Raw genomic sequence first — 23,143 nt, 5'->3', positions numbered from 1 at the left:
AAAGAGCAAGAAAATGATGATGGAGAGGAAACCCACTAAGAAACCAAAAAAATAACTGCTCCACCTACTGAAGATCCCAACCCCAAGAGAATGAGCACAAGGAAAGAAAAACCTCAACCTACTAAAGATCCAAATATTCAATCAACTTCCCAAGAGGTTCTGATTTCAGAGGTGCTTATAAACATTGCACCCACATCTTCTACTACTCTACAACTCGAAACTTTTGATATTTATTTGAAATTAATTTTACGATTATTGAGAAGCATCCACTACATTATAAAATAGATGTTTGAGAGAATGGGGATATAATATTTAGTCAAAGCTTTATCTATAGAAAAGTTGAGGTCTGGGAACAAATGTGTAAGTACTCCTATGATTACCAGAAAATAACATTATTCCACAGAGATCCAAGTATAGTCATTACATGGCATTTAGAACCTTGAGCTTGTCTAATTTGATCATTTCGCATAACATATAAGAATTTCCGATTCAAGAGAGGATAAGATATATTTGGTATATTTTATTCTTTATTGGTAGATTCAAACTATCTCTTCAATAGTCATGTTTGATTTTAAGTAGAATTGGAGTTTAAGTGTGTAGGCTACAAGTATTTTTCTAGGCTTTTTTTTAATTAATTTTGTCACTCAATTACTTTTTTATTTCCTAGCCTCCTTGTTCGTAAGCTATTCAATAAAATTATGTAATGCATATGCCAAGATGAAGAATCTATCACTATACAGATGGTGCCATGCAATATCATTACTAACACCTCTAACCGTGACCCTCTAAATTTCTTATCCATTGATACATTCACTCTTGCTTACATTTTTCTCGAATATAGCTCAATGCATTAGCACATATATGGATTTCTTTAATTATGCATTTTTGGTCATTTAGATGAGCACCATATATACATGTATATTCAATAACATTTTTAAATTTTTTTATTTTATATTTATTCCTGCAAAATACAAAATCTCTTCAAACTATATATATATATATATTTCTCTATAACAAATAATCTTTTACATTTCAACTATTTCTTAGTAATAGTGGCTATTCATTTTTTAATACATCAACAATAAATATGCTACTTACAAATCTATTAACATTATTATTCATTGTGTAAATAGATTAAGTTTCTTTAAATTAATTAATAGATCCAAAATATTTATATTTATTTTTTGTTTTTGATAAAAGTGGCAAAGAAAAAACTAGTGACATGTTGACTTAAAAAATACTTATAAACATTATTTAAAAAAAAAAAAATAGTTATAAAAGATTGATTAGTTTTTTATAAAAGAAAAATAGGAAATTCTGAAAGATTCTCGATTGTTCACACAAAAATAATTATATTAAACTTGATTTTTTATATATATTAATAAATCTCCAAGGCTAATTTTCTCCAAAATTCAAACTAACATAAAAAAATAAAAAAATACAACCAATTCTACATCTATTGTCTACATATGATATTTCAACACATCAACAACTAATAGTAAATATTATCTCCGACATCAACGGTCTAAATGTAGACTAAGATGAATGAAATTTATGGCAAATTTATGTCCATTGTATATATGATGTTTATTCCACACTTGTAACGTTTCATCCACATTGGATCTCGTCACCAAGTCTACAAAACTTGATAGGCATCTCATCATGAATTTCATGTGATTTACCTAAAAGCCTTGTACACTTTGGCTTATTCTCCCTCAAGTAAACCCTTAGATTTTGTACGCTTAAATTTCCACGCTGCTCTTTGGAAAAAAATGCCAAACCTATTTCTGACAACGCCTTGGAAATGCTTGTGAATCCTCACAAATAGATTGTCTTGAGTGATACGGACAAAACAAGGGCTTCTTGGAAATGCTTGTGAATCCTCACAAATAGGCTGTCTTGAGTGATACGGGCAAAACAAGGGTCTTTGTCCTCACGTTTCTTGTGCGTAGTAAACACGTAACTTTGAATATGCAAACAATATTCGAATTGAAAGATCAACCGTCCAACCGTGTCCATACACACGTTCAGACAATGAATTCAAGCGACAGAAATTGATTTCAAACCAAGACCATTTAGTTTTCAACACGACGTACATGATATTTTTCTGTATAACTCTGAATTCGACGTCATCCTGGATAGCGAATCAAGTACGAATGGTTGAAAATTGGTAATTAACCTACGGCTCACATCAAATCTTGAAAGGCAATTAGTTATAAGCGGTGGCAGTTCAAGGGATTTTAGTTTCTCTTATAAACTTAAACTGTAATGTATTCGATCGATGATTCCAGCTCTTATTTCATTGAACACTTAAAAATTTGTCTACTTTTCTCCTGAGTATATAGAGGAGGGATAAGCAATTCAATATTAGGAGGAGATGGAGTCAGAACACAGTGACCGCACTGCTCGCCCCAAAAATATTGTGCTTCGACTGAGAAGTGAGACGGAGTCTTTGGAGGATGGGTATGCATGGAAAAAGTATGGCCAAAAGTCCATAAAAAACAAGACTTATGCACGGTATGTCCTTTCCCTTCTTATTGGCTGAAACACTTGAAAAGTTTCCGTTTTCTCTGCCACATTGAGAAAAAGAACACCCCATTATCATCTGGCAGGAGCTACTTTAGATGTAAGGAAAGAGGTTGCAATGTGAAAAAGCAAACACAGCGCTGCTGCGATGATCCAGAGTTCGTACTGATAAGTTACCAAGGACTACACAACCATTCTTTCAAGCCCGAGTCCACATTATCTTGTGGGTATGATCTGAGGGTGCAGTTCTTTCAGCAGGTGCCTGATAGTCGCCATCAAGGTACTCCAAATTCTTCTGTATCTTCTGTTCAGTAAAGTGGGATAATGGTTATTCAGTTTTTTGGAAAATTTTTAGCTAGATAATTCTCAGAATGGTCGTGTCATCCAATTTAGGAAGCTTCCAAAGAAGTATAATTCATCACCCATTATTACTTTCCAAGTAATACAGTCGGCAGGAGTGTTTTTTATATTATTATCATTGCAATTGTGTCTTGTCACTTTCTAGTTTTCTTATCTCTATTATGTATTTTGTTTACTTTTGTTACATAGAAGAATAAATTGAATTACATTTATTGAGTGAGAATTGTGAATGTAGACTTTTTTTAATTGTGACCATAGAATATTGAGGTTAATAAATGTGAAATGTGGATGTGGTACATAAAAGTATTTAGTCTTTCGTTTAACAAAGAAAAGTGATCTAATATGGTGAGAATTTTTAATTGTTTTTTTTTTCAATATTTATTTTGCATTATGTTGTAGTTGGTTAGCATTTTAGTTCTTTTATAATGAAACATTTCAAAAAGTGTTTTGTAGTACATTTCAGAGATGTACTAGTTATCAATTGTGCTTAACTTGTTGTGCACCCTAGTCAACCATCTATCCATCATTATTAAGTTTTCAAGGCTACATTGTCATAGAACATTCTTTTGTGGTTTCATTGTGCTTGGAATTCCTATGTTTAGCCTACTTTAAGGAAAGTTCCATCTCAAATTGTTGAAAATTTCAAATATATCATTATAATCTTGCAATTGTCATATTTGTTATGATATCGTCTGTCTACTACAACTAATAACATCACTCAATTACACAAAAAGGCTTACAGATCGTTTAGTCAACAAAATTTAAATTATGCATCTCCTCCAACCCTTAGCATCTTGTAACTAACAATGTAATGTCATGTTCTACAATTTCCTTTATTTATTTTTTCAATAAATATCCCACACCAACAATAGGGCTTGTGTACTAAATTACACATTATTTTTATACTTATACTATGATTTTAATATATATTTTAGATTTAAAATTTATTTTATTATTTTAAAAATATAAAACTTATTCTTGAATATCTATTGTGATCCTTCTTGGTTTTTGCAACTATATCTTTTGTACAAATATCTTGGAATATTTCACCCTGTTTATTGATAGATTTTGCTACCTAACTCTATATTCTAACACCTAAATAGGTAACAATTTTATCAAAGATTTGAGATAGGTATGGTGACCTTCTATACCCACTATTTGCTTCTTTTACAAGGCACAACTTACTTCTGACAATATACAATGAATAAATTCCAAGTGTACTTTTAACCAGAAAGTAGACGAAAGTTATATCTTTTAACTAGAAAGTTTTAAAACATCGTTATTATTATTAATTTCCAAATAATGATAAAACAAAACCAAAACTTTCAATTGAGTCTCACTCTCATCAAAAAGTATGATAGGGATAAGAAGATCAAATAAAATATCTCCATAATTGAATTGACCATTGCATTCAACATTCATACAATGATAGATATTTCACAGCAGTGGGGCTAAAGAACAAATGTCTGCACTGCAACACCAAATCCTTCACAACCTTCCACTAAATGATATATTATTGTTCATACATAAACCTTTCTTTGATAATGCAGACATAACCATCGATCCTGAGATTGTATGAATAAGTCGCCTATAAACACAATTCATCAACCTTAATGATAAGGTCGGCTAAACCCTAAACCTATTAACCCATAATTACAAAAATTACATATCACCAAACCAATCTTATGATTTACATTACATAGCATGGACCTAATTCAAATTCCCAAACAAATGCATCCTCCGAAAATCATGCTAAGACCAATCTCCAACACATTTCACAAACTGGTAGAAATCCTTAGTGCAATAAAATAGAATAATCAACCGAATCCAAATAGGACAACCAAATCAGCATGTCATCCAATGCAAAGCCACCAAACAATTATAACATGATCTAGAACACCTTTAGCACAATAGGGAACCATTTCCATAAGCCAAACCAAAATCACTTAACAAGTATCGCCAAATATTGCTAACTGGTAAAGATAACCAGTACCAGGAAATATGAACTGATAACATAAGCGATAGCTTCCAAAGCACCAAATCATGAACCAACTAAATATGATAAGCATATAACCATCCTGAATAACCATCCAAAACTAAATCCAAGGATCTGATCATACCGGATCAGAATCATAGCCAAAACTAAGACAAACACCAAGTCTAACCGAGATAGGTCCAACTAGGATACAATGTTGACATAAATGACAACACTTAACCAAATCCAACATATTGCCAACAATATCCTCATTTGACATTGATGGCAACACTGAATGTGAAAATCATCCAAGTGCCAAGGAATGCCAACAATTTCCAATAGATTGATCTAAAATATAACTTCCCCTTTGGTTAACTAATTTTCACATGAACACCATCTCCCCCTTTGACATAAATGACAAAGGAAGGATACCAACACAAAAAAAATATGAACCAAACAACTGACTACTCCCCCTAAGCAGCATCATCATCTCATCAACCTGAATCAGAAAGTGTGTCTGATAGGCTCACCAAATTGATGCATTACTGCATCTCTAAGTCTCTTTCGGAGGGCTAGTGACCCCCAACTAATCTTTGACATATTCAAAAGTATCTTTAGGCAATGGTTTTGTTAGAATATCTTCAATACGTTCCTTGGTAGGCACATAAACCAGTCTGACTTCCTTTGCTTCAACCTTTTCTTTCAAGAAATTATACCTTATAGAATTTTTTTTTGATTTGGAATCAAATACCGGATTCTTTGACATATCAATGGCGACAGTATTATCATAGTGATAAAAATAGGCTCATCATAACTTATCCTTACATCCTTCAGTATTTGTTTCATCCATAAAATCTTAGTACAGTTAGTTGTAGCAGCTACATGGTTAGCTTCAGCAGTAGATAATGAAGTGCATGATTGTTTCTTGTTAAGCCATGAAACCAATTTCTTCCCAAGAAAGAATGCACGACCTATAGTTCTCTCCTGGTCATCCACATCTCCCGCCCAATTAGAGTCTGTATAGGCACATAGTCTGAAATCATCATCCTTTGGATACCATAACCCATAATTTGTTGTACCTGCCAAATATCTGAATACCCTTTTAATAACAATATCATGAGTTCCTCTAGTATCTAACTAAAATCTAGAAGCAATACAAGTAGCATTCATTATATTAGGTCTAGTCTGAGTTAAGTATAGTAATCCACCAATCATTGATTTGTATCTACCAGGATTCACTTTAAAGGGGATTCATCATCCTTTGACAATTTGCAACTGGTTATCATAGGACTATCGATAGGTTTAGAATTTTCAAGTCTATATTTCTTAAGCAATTGCTTCAAATACTTAGTTTGACAAATGAAAATACCTTTATCAAACTAAGTAATCTATAAACCTAAGAAAAATTTCCTCTCTCCAATCATAGACATTTCAAATTCACTCTTCATATCATCAGCAAATTTCATGCATAAAATTTCTTCTCCTCCAAAAATGATATCATCCACAAAGAGTTCAATGATCAGTATGTCATCATGCTCAATCTTGTAATATAAGTTACTATTAGCATAACCTTTGCTAAAACTGAGCTTAGAAATATATTTATCTAATCTAGCATACCATTCTCTAGGGGCTTGTTTCAATCCATATAAAGCTTTCTTCAATCTACAAACCATGTCTTTGTCTTCTGATAAAGAAAAACCATTAGGTTGTTCAATGTAGACTTCTTCTTCAAGATCTCCATTCAGAAATTCATATTTGACATCCATCTGATATACCTTGCAGTTATTGTGTGCAACATAGGCAAGAAATAGTCTTACCGCTTCAACTCTTGCAACCAGAGCATAAGTCTCATCACAATCAACTCCATCCTGTGAATAACCTTTGCAAACAAATCTAGCTTTGTTTCTCACAACTTGACCTTCCTCATTTAATTTATTCCTAAAAACCCATTTAGTTCCAATAACATTCTTATCTTTAGGCCTAGGAACCAATTCCCAAGTCTTATTTTTTTATATCTGATCTGGTTCTTCTTCCATTTCTTTCATCCAATTCTCATCTTTACTTGCTTCAATAAAAGATTCTGTTTCAATTTGATAAATTAAACATCCCTCTTCAATAGATAGCCTTCTTCTTATCATCACACCTTTCCTTTTATCTCCAATGGTCTGATCTTCAAAATGATTCTGCTTCACATACTTGGGGGGCTTAGGATTGTCTTGACTTTATATTTCTTTCTGCTCTTCAACAGTCACTGTGGAATTTTCTAATCTTCCCAGAGTAATACCAGAGTAATTGTATCTGTGCTTTGAACTGATTCTTGCACTATCGGTTCTTATCTGACAAATTCATCTTCCGGTCCATAGTCATATGATCTTATCTGATTATTACCTTGCTCATCCACCTTGACATTTATGCTTTCCATAATCCTATTCAATCTTTTCTTATAAATGTAGACGTATAAAAATGACCATTTTCCTCAGTGAATATTTAATGTTCAATTTATTCTCATTCCTCTATTTAATTAAAATTAATTTAATTAAATCATTCACATTCATCTATTTGATTAAATAAGTTATTCAATTTATTTAATTAAATTCATCTAGGACTTTCATATCATTTAATTGAATAAATCACTTTATTTAATTAAATCCCCTTTCTACTCTTTTTAATTAAATTTACATTTAATTAAATTGTTCACTTTAAATAAATAAATTTAATTTATTTAAATCCCCCCACTTGCATCTATTTTGTTGAAATAAAGCAATTTATTTTAATTACCCTCCATCCACTTGCATTCTCCTACATTTCCCACTTGCTTCTCTAAAACCTCTTCTAGATTCTTCTAATCCCTTCTAAATTAGTTGAACCCATCTACTAAATATTGTCACATCCCTAAACAAAGGGAAGTCACTTCTCAAACCTTTAAAGTCTTCAATAACCATTAAAGGCTTTATGTCTTCAACAAGATAACCTTGAAAGTCTTCCAAACCATTAATGGTTAACTCAACCCTCTTGCATGAGTAGAGACTTTCTCTAACTCAATCTACATCTAACCTAGGGGTCTCATCAAGCATGCATTGCTTTCACCATGGTTATTCCTTTAACCCTTGCACAAGAGTTTATCCTTTGGGTAAAAGCTTTGTTCAAAGGATAAACTTAACCCTTACCTCCTAAGGTAACCATGAGGTCTTCTCAAGCATTTAATGTTTCTTACATCTCCTCTCAAGTAGTCTCTTGTTGACAATTATCACCATTTCATTGGTGAGAATTGAGTGCATGGATTGATAACTTTCAATCCTAGCCCTTGATAAGATTATCTCATATTGACCATACATTGCCCTATTTTTCCTATAAATAGAGCCCTCATTCCCTCATTCTCATATCCAAGTCTTTAGCATCACACTTATAGGCATTGCACTAAGCATTTAATATCTCTTTGAATATAAATAATCTAATAAACATTTTAGAAGCATTTTTATCATCATAAATAATCATATTAAGCTAGTATATCATGTTAAGATAGTTATATTGCTAATCTTTTCATCTTATCATCATATACATGCTAGTTTAATTCATATTTGTTGATATCATGCATATTTAGGATTGCATTCATGTTAGATTGATCAAAGCATCCCTCATTCTCATGATTGTCATCCCTAAGTCACTTTTCTTAGTGATCTGAGAGCAAATGCATTGGCTTGAGGGGTCTTGTGAGATAGAGAACAATGGAACATCCCTTGGGAAGCTGAGCTATTCCATATAGCTCCATAACTTGCACCAAGAGTCCCATTGGTGTGTGGACAAGTCCCGACTATGCATTTTCCATTTCATCACACCACTTTTCCCGCACACATTTTTGGTGCCCACCATGGGGCATAACCCCATTTATTAAATCATTTTTGATGTAGGACTAACTTTGTAGGTATGTGGAAAACTTTAACTAACACATGGATACCCTTTTGTAGCGCATCTGGTATGTTCTTTGGTGCATCTTGCTGACTATTTAGCACATTGATACCATAACTTAGCACATACCGACTTAACTTTAGTGCATAGCATTTCTTCTATTCCCTGCAAGTCTCGGTGCTTTAAAACATCAGTGAAGTGCATCTAGGGAACAACATAGTGCATCTGGGCTTTTGGATAGTGCATAGGTTCCATTCTATAGCGCATCTGGTTTGTAGATTAGTGCATGAAAGACACAGAAAGAAAAATAAAATTGTAACAAAGACAAAAAAATAGATTTGTAGAAGTCCACCTGGAAAAACTCTTTTGCTAACTGTTTTTGTTTTTTTAACAAATTACTAGCAGTTGTCTGCAGGGTTGGGAGATTTTCTTTTACTAGTTTAGGTATTTGGCTGAAATTTTTTTATTTCTAACTTGGTTAAGTTAGTTATTTAAAGTTTTCTTAATTTCCTCATTAATAAAATTGAACTCATTTTCTTTTGGAGTACTTAAAAAGAACAACAAACAAAACCTTACCTTGCTTTCATAGGAAGAGAAAACACTTCATTTTTGGGTTTTATGAAAGAACAAGACCAACCTTTATTTATGCAAAGTCTTAAAAAGAACCTCACTATCCTTTGGTGTCTAAAAGGATCCATTATGTTTTCTTGCATAGGTTAAAGAACCTCACTTGTTTTCAAGTTCTAGATAAAACAAAAGAGGGAAATCTTTCCCCTATCGAATTCATTTTTGTTGACCATCTCAAAAATTTGCTATGTTGACCAGGATTTCATTACTTAGCTTAGAAAATCATTGACTTGAAAAATAAAAAGAACACCATGCCTTTTTGGAGCAACATCTCCCACTAGAATTAGCAAACAACCGAATTCTGGGATTAAAAAGAATCATTTTGTGCCTTGTCTCAAAAGTGGAAGGTATATGCTCTCCCCTTAACTGGGTGACCAAAAAGCCAAACCACTCTTATGCTTTCAATATTTTAATAATTTACAACCTTTAGCAAGCCTGCCCTCTCGAGTTGCTCTTAGAGCATCATTTAAATGGTCGGTGAGAGGGGAACGACCTAAGTGGGAAAAAACTTTATCGTCAAGTGTTCCAACCCACTATAATCAAAAGTGGAGGGTGACGAAAGTCCCTTCAATGGTTTTTCTCAGCGATTAGCCTTCCCCCGGTATCTTTACAATACGTAAAGCCTTTGTTCTAAAGGTTGGGAAGCCACTCGAGAGAGTTTATCACTGAAGACCAAACAAGAAGCTTGATCACGAACCTTAGAAATAGAAACCTTGAGCCGAGTCAGTATCTAGACATCTTCAATATCATAGTGCAAGGGTGGGGAAGAATCCGCCCCCAAGATCTCTCACCATATATCTCCCAAGATAGCTACTCAATTGTGAAGCAATTCACTTTGGGTTAATTTCTAGCAAAAGGAAAAAAAATGGGTGCCCCCTAGGGGGTGACATGGATGTTTGAGCTGACGGAGTATAAAGACTACTGGGCTATGGTATTGTTGATGACCCTTGAATAAAGAGTTTGCCTGAATTATATTATTTGTATCCAAACCTGTGAAAACATTGGGAATTTGAACACATCCTCGCAGAACATACACTCTTTGTTTAGAATAGGCAACATAGTTGTCTTTTTCATGTTGTGTTTGCATTTTATACTTCAGAAAATCATCCATCAAAGTTGAAAAAAGTGTTAAAATTTATAGAAAAACCCACAAACAAAGTAAAACAAAGTTGTTTAGTGCGTAGGAGCCACATCCTAGTGCATCTGAAGCAAACTTTAGCGCATCAAAGATAAAACGTAGCACATTCATTCTCAAAACTAGTGCATAACCATCTGTACATTTGGAATTTATCATTAGCACTTCTTAAGGACATATTTGTTAGGACCTGGATGCAACTAAGAGGGGGGGGGGGGGGGGGTGAATCAGTTGTCTATTAATTTGAACCCAAATATAACTTAACCAAACTTAATACATAATACTAGTAAACCAAACTTAATTTTGGTTGACAGTTTAATAGTTAATAATAGTACCGGTAAAGTTTAATGCATGAAACAAAAAGACAAATAACATCCACAACACATAACACATATATTTGTCCGTGGAAACCCTATAAGGGGAAAAACCATGCTGGGAAACCTTACCCACAATCAGATGATACTACTGCAGATAGTATGTGTGTACAAATGGGGTCTGCACATGCAGAAAGGCCAACTGCCTAGAGCTCATTGCTCAATCACAAAATGGGAGTCACACTAACTACAATTGGATGGTTAGATCCAATGATAATGTACTGCTCAAAATAGCATCTTAGTATGCTAGATTCAGTATCGGTTAAGCTCTGATTGTCTTCTTCACACCTTCCTTAAATCTTGAAATGATGTCTGTGTGTATAGCTCATCTTATACCGAATATCACAACCTTGTAATAACTTATTGCATTCCCTATCTCAATCTCACAAATGAGATCTTACATATATACCAAAACCTAAGACCAAATGTGTAGGTCGGCTTACTAAGAATATTACAATTAAATCAATTACAAATGAATCAATATGCAATGCATCATGTCAGCTCAATGCATTTACAATAATAAACAATAAGACATCTCCATAATGTGTCGTGCTGATCTGGAATAGATAACGCTTGCCGGTCCATAACCTATACCTATTTGTCAGTAACAATAAATATGCAAACTTGATTAGACCAATAACCAAATCACCAAAACCAAGTATCCAAACAATGTCTTTGACATAACCAAGTAATATCCAGATGATAATAGATCATCCTCAGTGCCGGTGAACAATATAACCTATAGGTGAACCAAATACTGGTGACTGTGCATCAGTCACTGAACATGCCGGTGAACATAACAAAAGATCTTCAATGCTGATAAGTGTTCACAAGTGTTGATAGGTGTTGACATCAATGACAAAACCAATGCAACACATCCATAATACCAACAATCTCCCCCTTTGGCATTGATAGCAACACAAGATGGAAAAACCATCTAAGTGCCAAAGCAGAAATGCCAAAACAATCTCCCCAAAGAGATCAATTACCAGAAATAATATTTCTCCCCCTAGGAATACTCTCTCCCGAAAGATAATGTGTTTTTCCAAATATAATCAGTTCATAGAACTTATTACAAATATCAATTGTTATAACCAAATTTATCTAATCTACTCCCCCTGAGAAGTAGCTCTCCTTCATCAAAGCCGAAAAAATATTTCTCTGTTAATTATGTCAGTCTGATGTCATGCTTCAACTGTCTAAGTCTCTACCGGTGAGGGTATAACTCCAAGTTGCTCTCTGAGATATTCAAAAGTTTCCTTAGGCAAAGGCTTAGTAAATATATCTGCAATCTTCTCTTTAGTATTCACATAAACCAATTTCACTTCTTTTGCTTCAATATTCTCTTTCAGAAAATTGAATTTGATAGAAACATGTTTAATTTTAGAGTGAAATACTAGATTATTTGATATATCAGTTGTTGCCATATTATCACAGTAAATGATTATAGGTTCTTTGAATTTTACCTTTATGTCCTTCAACATTTTCTTAATCCATAATACTTGTGTACAATTAGTTGTTGTTGCAACATATTCTGATTCTGCTGTTGATAATGATGTACAACTTTCTTTCTTGCTCAACCATGAAATTAATTTGCTACCAAGAAAAAATGCTCCATCAGTGGTGCTCTTTCTATTATCCACAGCTCCTACCCAATTTGCATCTGTGTATGCACATAAATCAAAATTTTCATTTTTAGGATACCATAAACCAATATTTGTTGTTCCTTGTAGATACCGGAAAATCCTTTTCACTGCTGATTCATGATTTTCCTTAGCATTACTCTAAAATCTTGAATTAATACATACTGCATTTATAATATTAGGTCTTTTTTATGTCAAATACAGGAAACCTCCAATCATAGATTTATATCTTGTCAGATTAACAGGTGCTAATTCATCCTTCAATGATAGTTTATCAGTTGTAGTCATAGGAGTACTTACCGGTTTAGAGTTTTCCATACCAAATTTCTTTAGTAGTTCTTTTAAGTAATTTGATTGATTTATGAATATACCTTTATTAGTTTGTGAAATCTGCAATCCTAGAAAGAATTTTATCTCCCCAATCATAAACATTTCAAATTCTTCCTGCATCTTATTAGAAAAGTCTTTACACAGTCCTTCTTCTCCTCCAAAAATGATATCATCAACAAAAACTTCAATAACCAAGATGTCATCATTAGTCACTTTGTAATATAAGTTATTGTCAGCATTACCTTTAGTGTAACCAAGCTTCAAAAGATATTTGTCCAATCTAGCATACCAAGTTCTAGGAGCTTGCTTCAATCCATATAAAGCTTTCCTTAACCTATAAACCATATCTTTGTCATTTGTCAAAGAAAATCCATCAGGTTGTTCAATGTAAACTTCCTCTTCAAGATCACCATTCCAAAATGCACATTTAACATCCATTTGATATACTTTATAGTTCTTGTGTGTTGTAAATGGTAGAAATAATATGACTGCCTCAATTCTAGCTATCGGTGCAAAGGTTTCATTGTAGTCAATTCCTTCTTTCTGTGAATATCCCTTACACACTAATCTTGCTTTGTTTCTGATTACCTTACAATCTTCATTAAGTTTATTTCTAAATACCCATTTAGTTCCAATTACATTTTTGTTTTTCGGCTGGGGAGCCAATGTCCATGTGTTATTCTTTTCAATTTGTTCCAATTCATCTTCCATAGCCTTAATCCAATATTTATCTTCACATGCCTCATTAATAGTTGTTGGTTAAATTTGATAAATTAAACATACCTCTTCACTTGTTAGCCTTCCTCTAGTCATTACACCTTGACCACATGTGTATGATCACTCCTCATATTTTGAGAAGAAAAAGTCTTCATAACAACACTAAGTTGAAGAAACAAACACCTAGTTCTCAGAAACTTGCTAAAAGGAATAGATTTCTCTACATCAATCGCCAACTCTTCAAATCTCATCATACATTTCTTCATCATATATGCTTATATCTTCATGACAAGTCAAACAAATTTGACAAAGAGCCATTAAGAAGTAGAGCCTTTTGCCAAAAATCAGCATTCAGCCAACTCTTAAATCACGGAGGAAAGATCAATCCAAATTTCTTCCCAGAAGTTTGCATCACTTATAACATACCTTGATTTGAACCACCAACCCCCAAACAACATGAAGAAGAGGAGTTCTTCCACTTTATCTCAAAAATATTCTATTAGATGCTCATTGTCACTCGCTCTCAACAAAACAAGCAAAGTGAACCACAACCAGAGTCAAGTGTGGGTCGAATATTATCAAATCCTTTCGAGTGTCCAAATCTAGAGGAAATAGAGATTACTGAGGAGCTCCTTCAAGAATGCCAAGAAGGCGCCTCATTTCAAAAACTTATGGAAAGACTCATAGAGGCTGACAAAGAAAAATACATGTTCATGCTAACAAGCAAAGGAGTTAGGATCCCTGAAGAATTCAACACTGAAATCTTTAGGACAAGGTCTTGAAATTATACTTATCAAGAACAACAAAGAGAAGAGGAAGCATGTTACCCCGAGCAAAACATACTAGAACACATTCATGCCCAAACTAGGGATAAGGAAAGGGAAGAACTCTTCCCTCGGCAAAAAAATGCGCCCTTGGTTGCTCTTACACAACAAATGCAAATGTTGCAAAGACAAATGCAAGACATGCAATAGGGGACCACAATACGGTATTCCTTAAACGAAATTTGTCCTTACCCTTTTGATAGGAGGCTAAACATGATACCTTTTCCCCCAAATTTAGATATGCCCAAATATGATAAATATAATGGTAAGAGCCATCCTCATGATCATGTTCAGGAGTTTTGTACCATGAGCCTTGAATTTGCCCATGATGACACCTATTTGATTAGGCTATTCCCAAGAAGCTTGGGAGAACAAACAATGGAGTGGTTATCCAAACTTACACCTCCTGTCAAATCCTTTGATGAATTGGTCAATAAATTTATCACTCAATACTCCTACAATATTCAACATGCAATCACCATGCTAGATGTTTGTAATACCAAACAGAAAAACAATGAAACATTCATGGTGTTTCTTCAACGTTGCAGACAAATGGTTTTGAGATATCCTCGAGATGTGCCCGAAAAGGAAAAGATGGAAATTTTCATCGACAATCTGAATAGTGAGATGAGTTACATACTCAAGCTCCAATGCATACCATCTTTTGCCAAGTTGATCGAAAACGGAATCCAAGTAGAGGAGGCATGTATTAAGAAAGGAACATTGAATTTCTTAAAAGAAGGAACTAATTCATCCAACTCTCATTTCAACAACCAGAACAACAACAACAACTTAGACAAATCTAGGTTCTAGACCAGAAACAAAAATGTTGGTAATGAGGGAGGAACTGATGCTAATGATATAAAATCCAAACAACTAGTATTGGCTTTATCAAGTAATCCTTAGGATACCAAGAAACAAAAGGGTGCTAACCAAAGTACTTACACTTATTCACTGAATACCAATCCAGGACCTTCAAATGCAAAAAACACCAACAATACCCAAAACAACAACACAAATCAAGGACCTAATCCAAATTCAAGGGGTAACACCAACAATTTTCCAAATAAACGCATTTACACACCATTGGGGCAATCCTTAGAATCAACATTCTGAGAACTCCTGGCAAACAAGATTATCACATTACCAACTATAAACAACTTTGAACGCCAGGTTAAACCACCTTGGCGGAATGACTCGCACTTCTGTGATTTTCATCGAAGCAAAGGACATCAAACAAATGATTGCATGAGGCTTAAAAACATTGTTCAAGACATGATTGACAGATGTGATTTAATGGTCAATGGTCTCAAGACAAATGGTGATCATGACGCCTTTAAAAATCCTCTTCCAAATTACAACAAGGATGAAGCTTCATCATCAAATGATACCAGAGGAGCTCGCATAAATCATGTATACAATAACACCATCAATCATATATCGACAGATGACAATCAAGTAAATGTCATTAAAATCAAAGACAAACACGAACATGAATTGATCAATGTAACCACCAGAGCTGAAAAATATGTCTTGAAAGGGCATACATCAACATCAAATACTATTCCAAAGCCTCAATATTATTTGGTAAGTCAACTGTGCAAAACCTATGCTCAGATATCTATACTCGAGTTACTCAAATTTTTGCCAAAACATAAGGACATCTTGGAACAAGCACTAGTCAAAATAAATGTACCTCAAGATCTGGATATTGACAAATTTCAAGCCATGGTGGCTCACATGACTGGGCCTCATAATCTCACCTTTTCTGAGCATGATAACATCTCGTTGAGCCATCCACATAATACTTCCCTTCACATTGAAGTCTTAGTCTAGAAACATCAAGTTAAAAGAGTATTAATAGATGGAGGAGTTGGTCTCAATATCTATACCTTAAAACTTATCAGTGCATTAGGCTTCTCTGAGCAGTCTATTAATCCACACAAAAAGATCACCATCAAAGCATATGATGATAAAGAGAGATCATCCAAGGGAACAATTATATTACCTATTCAGGTAGGACCGATACAAATGGACACTATGTGCCAAGTCTTAGACATAGATCTCATATATAATATTTTATTGGGTCATTCTTGGATACATGAAATGCAAGGGGTACCATCAACCTACCACTAGTGTGTAAAATTCCCATATAATGGGGAGGAGATTTCTATATCAGCTAACAATAACCCCTTTCAACATTGCAATGCCATGGGGGCAGCCCAAGATAGCTTGGCTCCACACAATAGGGAAGCTAAAACTTCCTGAGCATCGGATCATCATCAAGAAAAGCTCAAATCTTTATCCATGGATTTCAAATAAAAGATGAAAATCAAAGAGAAAGGCATGGGAGAATATTCTTTCAAACCCATGTGTCTAACCAAATTACTAGCATCACCAAAATCTCATGGACAACCTTCTGCATCGACACATCAAGCAACTCAACCCATCACCAAGTTTGATGGAAAGTTCATTCAATTAGGTACATTAGCACATGAGTCTGAAGAAAAGGACATCCTTAGTTGGCTATACATGGATGAAGGAGAAGACAAAGCTGCTACTATGGAAGTAGCTATCCCAACACAACAGTATGGAAAAGGATACATGATCATGCAACAGATGGGGTAAAATGGCAAAGGACCTATAGGCAAGCATCAAGAAGGCATCATAGAACAATTAGACCCTCCTTCATAGTTTTCTAGGGACAAAACACAACTGGGATATGGACATAATCTACCCCCAAGATTAAAGAAGAACAAATATCAAAAACCTCAGTGGAAAGCAAAGAAGAAATACAACGAGGACTCATGGAAAGAGGCCCTACACGAAGTAGCAGAAATAATAAGGAAAGAGTGAGAACACAAGGAAAAAGAGAAACAACAAGAGGAGTTGGTCATTCAAAGAGAAGAAGCATCTTATGTGGAAGTACACCATGTTCAGGAATTTGTTCTAAACAAGGCAGAATCACCCCCTAAAGAAATCACCACTCCCCAAGGAGAAATAGTATATGAACAGATGCAAAGAGTACAAGTAGGTTCTGATACCAAATCAGAGAAAACTATCAGACCAGTATCAATTATCAAGGATCTCTTTTCACCTTACAACATACCTGTCAGTAGCACTGAAAGACTCTGGGACTATTCATACACCCCTTTCTCAAGAAGGACAAGGCATCGAGTCTAGACTGCTTGAATTTGGTCCACAACATATCTACGAAACCACATAAAACGAGCAGCGACACTACAAGGAAGTCTACACAGAAGATGGTACCATCGAAGACATCGACAATATCATTAACTTATCCAATATCCCAAACAACCTTAATGATTCCTATATCATGACACTTACCTCTGCTGACCTTGACCCACCCAATGACTCTTTACCGCTCATATTTCTTGATCTTATAGACTGGGATGAACTTGAAAACCATGGCATACCTATTTTCCTAGATGATGAATCCATTACCTATGTACTATCAACCCGGAAATAGACTCTACCGGTAAACAAAATAACGATATCTGCAATCAGGAGGGTGCCAAGTTTTTCAGTCGCAAAAATGAAAGAAATAAAGGATCTACTACTGAAAACTAGTCAATGGCAGCACTAGATCACAAAAAAGTAAAAGAAAAGGACGCATCTGAGGGTGACAACCTTTTTAAGGAACCTAAGGCTGGAAGACTTGACACTCTTCCTAAACACTATCAAGAGCGATCACCTATATTGATTGAGCCCACTCAATCAATCAACATTGGTACAAAAGAAGCATCCAAAAACATACACCTAGCAATGTTGGTCTCAAAAAGACACCCAAGCTCACCTGCAATCTATCTATGAAATAGCCAATCTCAATCAATGAAAAGCTTCAAGGCTTGGAACACATAACATAGGATCCTAATGATCCTCCTACACTTTAGGTTCTACAAGACCTAGGGGGGGACACCCTTTAACGCACAAAGTACAACTAGTTACAGACATATGGCATCAATAAAAGCAAATGAATCCCAAAAGGCTCAACAACAAGGAGGTTATTGCAGACGGGCTAGATCTACATTGACATCTCAACTATATTAGAGCATGAGATAGGTAAAACATACAAAAAACTACAACATTAAAGTAAAAGGATATTTGATTATTAAAACTCTTTGAGAATCACCAGAATCTGCAAGATCAGTGCCTTATCCAAGGGCATGGAGTCATACATCAATCTACAAATGAAAACATCTACTGCAAATCCAATTTATTGAGAAAGATTTCCTTGTATTAATGCCCGACATTAATACATTCTAAACTCAAACAAAGGATCATACATATCCAAACATTATCCTGAATCCAAAATGATTATTCATAGAATTTAAAATCTTCCTTGAAGAGTACCTAAGAACAACCATTACACTCTCACTTTGAGAGGACAAACCCAAACTCCATTGAAGATTGGTTTTTTTAAAGTAAGAGAAGGCCTAAAGACAATCCAATAAACTATATATTTGCCTTACATATATGTGACCTGCAACAGAAAACATCTACAACAAGAAGATACTCTATTACTTGAAAGAAGATATTACACTATACAAACTTGGAAAAACTTAGAAGAATGGAAACCAAGATTATGGAGCCCTCACTTGCAAAAATCTGGAACCCCTACAAAGTGAGAAGACTCTTGAATAAGAAGAAAAGGGAGGACAAAATCAGATCTCATGCTCTGACAATAGCAACTACCCTATCCTTCAGTAATAACTACCTTGCACAACTTTGGCCTGCAAAACATCCAATCTCTCTGACTAAAAATCCAATCTGAGATCCCAAGGTAACTGCCCCAAAAATATTTTTCATGGGCTACAATTGACTATAGAATCAGATTTCTTGGATCGATAGTTTTCCAATGATATATAACACTTATATATCGAGCAAAAATCAAATCCCTCAACCATCAATCTTTTTGCAGGTTGGTCGTTTAAGTTTCTACCTACTCACCACAGTCAGAAATCATATTTTTAATCTTTGAAATTCCCTCGTAGATATCTACCATGCATCTCTGCCACATGGCACCTCTGGATTTGTCTTGATTCTCTCTGTGTGCCACATGTCTTGCCACCTGAGCACGATCGAACCCACCTATCACTTTGGTTTGTTCGGCTAGTATTTCGGCCAAATTTCCTCTTTGGTAAACCGCCTCCATGTTTCATTGAACTCGTAGTCTCATCGAAACCTCATCTTCATCAGGTCCCACCACTTGGTCGCCAAGTCACGCTGATAGCCATCGAGTATCTCTCCATCATGACATGGCGGCAATCATTGGATCATCTTTGGTCACGTGTGATCTTCCTTGATTTACTCATCTTTTATCTCCTGGGCTGCTTCACCTTAACCACTAGCATTAACCACAGGCATGGGCCCACCGCTGTCAGTTTGTTGCCTATTTGTGGTCGTTAACCATTGGACATCTTCATGCTACGGTATAGTGACAACCGTAGATTTGCATCAGACCTGCCTAACCTTTATCTCTTCTAAGCGACTCCCTCTATCACTTTGTCTTCTGGCATGCCCAACACGTGGCACATCTTGATTTACCTTTGGATCCATCTATATGCCACCTCAACTACCACTTGGCCAGTTGCTATGTCATGGGTGATAACCATCGAGAACCTCCATCATGCGGTATAGTGACAGTCGCCTGATCGTGTGCAACTTGCTCACTAGTTAATTCCCCTTTTGCTGCAAAATTTAGTCAAACCCACCATTGAGAACGCCTCTTCACCCTGGGCCCACAAACGATGACAATGAACCTTGAACCACTGAACTGGTTCAAAGTTCAAGTTCAAAGCTCTTCTCCCCTTTCTTGTAAAATTAGGCCGCTCTGAGATGCACGCGCATGTGGGGAACTCACCAATGCCAAACTGCCATCTTTCCAAAAGCCCGGAAGCTTTTGACACTTATGATATATGCGACCGTGTATTTAAATACAATAAACTCTCTCCGCATGGCCAATGTGGGATAAATGGTCTACACCTGGCCCTTTGCTTGAAAACCCTTTAGGTCCTTTCCTCTGTCATACAACTCCTGCCATTTGCTTTTGCCTGAAGGTTTCTAAGCCTCTTTAAGAACCACGCAGGGGCACTAGAAATACACCAACCAATTGCATTTAGTTGGATTTTTCACACGAGGGGAGGATGCAAACTAGGTTTTGTTTTGTCCTTTCTTGAAATGAATCCTTATCAAGCTGACCCATTAGGTAGTCCTTTGATAGTAGATACAAAAATTAGAAATGGACCTCCCAAATTCATCAAGAATTTTATAGGTGCCAATAGTGGCTCTGACTGAGGATGGTTGATTGCATGATCAACACAAGAATTCAGAATCTTTGGCAGAGCAGACCACCCAGAAACAAGACACTTCTCTTCCTTTAAATTCTTCAATGAGCTTCACTCTCCAAAATAGGGGTTCATTATTTTGACCTAATAGCGGGGCTTCTTATTGAAAACCACACAACTAAAAGCAAAGTGACTGTACAATAGAACTTATTTACATATGGCCCCAGGCCATCAAAATTGGAATCGATGCTTACCTCTGTCAAACACATGATTCTCATTTCCATGAATCAAGGGTAAGCTGGAAGTTTCATTTACATTTTCCTAATCACAAACTCTGCAACTTCTCATCATCTCATCACACAAAAGATAATCAACACACTGGTAATCAATCAATCTTTGAAAAACAGAACCCGCCTCTAAATGCTGATCATCAGATGACACAAAATTGTCATATTGTGTAGAATGATTTCCTAGCTGAAAAGAAAAGTAACCCTGCTCCATCTGATCACTGGGAACATCAGGCACATGCTGAGTGCTAGTTTACATAAATAGAAAACACTCTTCCATAATACATGCTTGCAAACTAGAGAGGAACATTTCCTCATAAAATGACTGCGACTTAGCATGTTGATCACACCTTATATTAGCCTTTGCAAACATAGAAATACATGGTCATTTATCAATGGTTCATTTACCAATTGCAAATCTAGAAAAATTACCTCAGATTTGCCTTTCTCTTTAAAACCAAGATCCACACAATGCATATCAAATTCTGATTTCATATCAACATATGAATCCACATTTTTACATTTATCAACCTTATATGCATTATCATCATGTTCACTATTCAAATCAACTATAGGGAAATAAAAATCATATGTATCATACCTCCCATTGCCAAGAGCATCATTAGTATCAAAAGATATATTGTTGGGTATGAGAGATTGGGGACATTTTTGGATGTATACCTCTTAAGATTGGCAACTAAGAGTTCTAAGATTTGTTCACTATTTAGTGAACCTTCTCCATAATTTTCATTTTCCTTGGCTTCATCTTTTGTGCTGTCAACATTCTCCCAATCCGATGCAAGCATTAAATATGCAGTGCTCATGACTTCATGCACATTTATTTTGTCATTACAGTAACTTGCATCTGCATCATGACCTTTATTAGGCTGATCATAAAATGTTGTGATACGTTTCAACAAGGTTTCATAACCTTGGTTGCAAACACTTTGTGGATTTATATTGACAGCAAGGTGATCTATATCATTCAGATCTGAAACCTCAATAGGCTCAAGACTGTTTGAACAAAATTTGTACTCTCATAGTTTTCTTCTTGCTCTGAATACACATCTACACGGTCATGTTGAGAGTAAGAATAATCTTCAGTATCATAGGAGGTGTATCCACTCAAGGACTTATCTCCATCACTATCCTCAAAACTATGTGTACTTTTAGATTTGATCATTTCAATTTCAACCATCCATTCTTTAATATGGGCAACACTTTCTTCCCTCAAGGTTGGAGACCAACTAACTGATTTAGGCTCATCAAGCTCTAGAAATAATTCAATCCAAACTGACTCATGGGGTCTAACATCAACTAGAAGCTCATCCAATGCAGCAATAAATCTTTCATAAAAAACATATGATGATTCAACCTTTCTCTTTCCTACCTTCCTTCTTAAAAACAAGATGCACCTATCTTGGATATTTTTAAGACATATTTCAATCTCCCTATCAATTTCTTTCAGATTTGACAAAGGATTTGGAGATCTATGAACCACATCTAGATCCATCAAATTTGAAACATCTATTGAACCATTACTATGTTGATACATCTTACTGTTCTACTCTCCTTTCAAAATATATGCAGTCATTAACTTCATAACTAGACATACTTCTCACCATATTTCTAAATGAAACTTTTCAAAACAAGAAGTATGTAACCTTAGAACCAATACTCCTTTTCCTAGTGACTTGCTTCACCTTCTAAGAAACAAAAGTTATCTCATGAATGGGAAATACCTGGGTATAGTTGCTGCTACTATTCACTTCACTTCTGGCTGAAAGTTTGAAGAAAACCTCCAAACCTCAGGTTCGTTCATACAGATTCGCCACCTCCTCGAAGAGGAATAAAATCTAATCACTGATCTCCACTCTGAAACAACTTCAGATTTCTGGGTCTCACATAGTAGAGTCACAATATACTTTTTAATTTCTCAGCAACAAACCCTTCCAGGATATATACCTTAAAATCTGAAAACAACTTTCAAACTTGTAAACTTCTAAGATTCTTCCCCAAGTGAATTTGGCTAGACTCACTTACAATTGGATTCAATAGTCTATACCAGATATCTTTAGTTTTTTCCCCAGCAGAGTTGCCATTTTGTTGGTATCAAAAAGAGACCCAAGCT

At 35.1% G+C, this 23,143-nt stretch overlaps 1 protein-coding gene across 1 annotated transcript; it reads left to right on the top strand.

The window, feature by feature from the left end:
• Positions 1-2,241: 2,241 nt before the first annotated feature.
• Positions 2,242-2,971, top strand: LOC131076440 (probable WRKY transcription factor 43). The gene is made up of 2 exons (XM_059216984.1): positions 2,242-2,517; positions 2,613-2,971. Exons 1-2 carry the CDS (start codon positions 2,378-2,380, stop codon positions 2,839-2,841), a joined length of 369 nt encoding a protein of 122 aa, XP_059072967.1. The 5' UTR covers positions 2,242-2,377; the 3' UTR covers positions 2,842-2,971.
• The last annotated feature ends 20,172 nt before the right edge of the window (positions 2,972-23,143 follow it).

Source organism: Cryptomeria japonica, chromosome 3, assembly GCF_030272615.1.
Source record: "Cryptomeria japonica chromosome 3, Sugi_1.0, whole genome shotgun sequence".
Classification (NCBI taxonomy): domain Eukaryota; kingdom Viridiplantae; phylum Streptophyta; class Pinopsida; order Cupressales; family Cupressaceae; genus Cryptomeria; species Cryptomeria japonica.
The sequence above is the reverse complement of the archived record's forward strand: the minus strand, read 5'-3'. Positions and strand labels throughout refer to the sequence as shown.